This window comes from Leptopilina boulardi, unplaced genomic scaffold (assembly GCF_019393585.1).
Source record: "Leptopilina boulardi isolate dan_hultmark-lab unplaced genomic scaffold, ZJU_Lbou_2.1 LbouV2_244, whole genome shotgun sequence".
Taxonomy (NCBI): Eukaryota; Metazoa; Arthropoda; class Insecta; order Hymenoptera; family Figitidae; genus Leptopilina; species Leptopilina boulardi.
Window position 1 is genome coordinate 205,429 of NW_026137801.1, and position 2,608 is coordinate 208,036.

The 2,608-nt window shown below is 36.7% G+C and overlaps 1 protein-coding gene across 1 annotated transcript; it reads left to right on the forward strand.

The window, feature by feature from the left end:
* The first annotated feature begins 276 nt into the window (after positions 1-276).
* On the forward strand, positions 277-1,740 carry LOC127280403 (putative uncharacterized protein DDB_G0293878). The gene has a single exon (XM_051303362.1). It carries the CDS (start codon positions 277-279, stop codon positions 1,738-1,740), a length of 1,464 nt encoding a protein of 487 aa, XP_051159319.1.
* The last annotated feature ends 868 nt before the right edge of the window (positions 1,741-2,608 follow it).

The window sequence follows — 2,608 nt, forward strand, 5'->3', positions numbered from 1 at the left end:
TTGATATTTCTCGTGAAATTGTCGATAATTTCTAGATCCACAATCTAATTGAAATAAATTTGAGAAATTGTTAATGTTAATATTCGCTCGTACTTATTTCTCATTTCTCGTTTAATATTCAATTTTTGGTGAAATTCCTAAATTGCTTATTCTTCACATTTTTGGCGCCCAACGTAGTGGCAAAATTAATCGATAAAATCGAAAAAATTGTAAAATATTATTTTTGAAAACTTTATTTGTGTAAATTCTAATTCACTTGAAATTTTAAGCATAAACATGCCGCCTAAAGTAAAACAGATTGACGACGACATTCAAAACCAGCTTCAATGTCAATTGGAACAACAGCAACGCCTGATGGAGGAGATGAGGGGCGAGCTGGATCGTTTACGGGCTGAGCGAAAAAGTACATCGCAGGAGAACGAAATTCTTCGCCGTCAAGTCGTTCAACTAGAAAAAGCGAATAAACAGGCACATCAGAACGCGTTACGTAGTGTGAGTAACCATGACAAGGCTAAGCAAAGCCAAAGTGATAAGAGTAACAATCAAAATAGTAGCTCAAAGAAAAGTAAAGTCTCGAATATTAATCAAAATAATGACTCACTCGGCACGCGTAATCCTGAACAATGTGAAAATGGCCTTCAGTTTAACAATAACGATTTAATTAACGGTATTTTGAAGCAATTTCAAGCTTTACAAGTTAATTTAGTTTTGCCTATATTTGATCCGGACCGTTCTAACCCGGTTGAATTCGTAAGAAACTTTGAAAAATATTGTATTCGAAAAAATATTTCAGAAGCAGATCGATTATTAGTAATTGAAGATGCGCTGCAAGGGGCAGCAAAAATATGGTTCGATGCAATTACTATTCCCTTTGCGAATTATACCGAATTTAAAGAATTATTTTTGAAAGAATTTTTTTCATTAGAAGTTCGTATGCACGTAAAAAGCGAATGGGAAAATAAACGGTTTAATAATACTGATAAATCCTTGCAAGTGTATTATAATCAGCAAGTTAAAGTCGCGAAATTGGCTGTACCTAAAATGGAAAAATATGAAATAAATTTTATAATAATCGGTCAATTTCCGCCACACGTGCGTGACATTTTGTCAACAATTGACTACGCTGATAGTGAGAGAATTTCTAAGGCACTCGCTCGGCTTGATCTGTCAGGGGGTTGGAATAGATTCAAAAATAATTATAATTCAAGAAATAATTCGGAAGCCGCGATGGGAACGAATAAAGCCTCTGGTCATTTTAGTAAACCGGATTCGCGAGAGGGAACAATAGGTTCGCATCGTGATAATAATGACAATAAACCAAAAGATTCGAACGAGGGATTTCGCAAAAACTTGCCGAATAATAATTGGCGGAATCATAATAATCAAGGTCAAAGATCGAATGGTCCACAGCGTCAATTCGGGGAAAGTTCTGCAGCAAAGTACCAGAATACACGCGATAATGGAGCCAATGATCCGATGACTCGGCCTAGTACGTCAACTAATAATAATAATAATAATACGGCGAGTAATAGCGCAAATGTTCGAACAATTCAGCTGACGAAAAAGAATGAATTCGTAGAAACTCTCGTGTGGGACGTAGAAGCACCGGTCGAAAATATTCGTGAATTTGGAATGCATATTAGTAGTCCGAGAATTTTGATAATGATAAGTGATACGGAATATAGCATGTTGTTAGATTCAGGAAGCGAGGTTTCCCTTTTTTGGTCATTCCCGGACTAGCCACTGAGATAATAGCCGGTGCCGACTGGCAGATGCACTTTGCGATGATAGTCGATTGCGAAAATAAGCGAATTAAATTCAAAGGCGAATATTTGTCCGAAAATCATGTTAAATTCTTCTCGGAACCAATAGCGAGTTTTACCCGTTGTTGTCAACATTTAAAAATTAATAAAAAATTATGGTATAATTGCGGAGCGGGAGAGGAGGTATACGAAAGTCAGGTGACCGAAACGGAATCTCAAGTGGAATTTTCCGTTGTTTCAGACATAGGAGGGGAGGAAAATCCTGCGCGAACTGATTATCCTGATCATTTATGTCAGATAAGATCGACATTTCTTTCGAATGAAGAAATGGGGGATAGTCAGATACGCGAATGTGATGAAAATCAGATAGAATTTATAGAGCAGGTAAAAATTTATGTTCAAAATCTAGATACGTTGAGTGATGAACAAAAAACCGTGGTAACGCGTTTATTGTTAGATAATCAAGATGTTTTTTCGACGGAACCCGGTTGCACTAATATTTACGAACATCATATTAAACCAATTAACGGTAAGGTGTTCGTTAAAAAATCGTATCCTGTTCCTCTCGCGTTGCGAGATTCTGTAAATAAAGAAATACAAAGAATGGAAAGTTTAGGGATAATCGAGAGATCTGACAGTCCGATCTGTAATCCACTCAGGGTTGTTCACAAGAAAAATGGACAAGTCCGATTATGTCTCGATGCGCGTTGGTTAAATAAACAAATAGAATCGGATAATGAAATACCGGAACGCATAGACGATTTAATTCAGGACGTGGAGGGAATTTAATATATGTCTACCACAGATTTCACGATGGGTTATTGGCAAATACCCTTAGCGTTTAA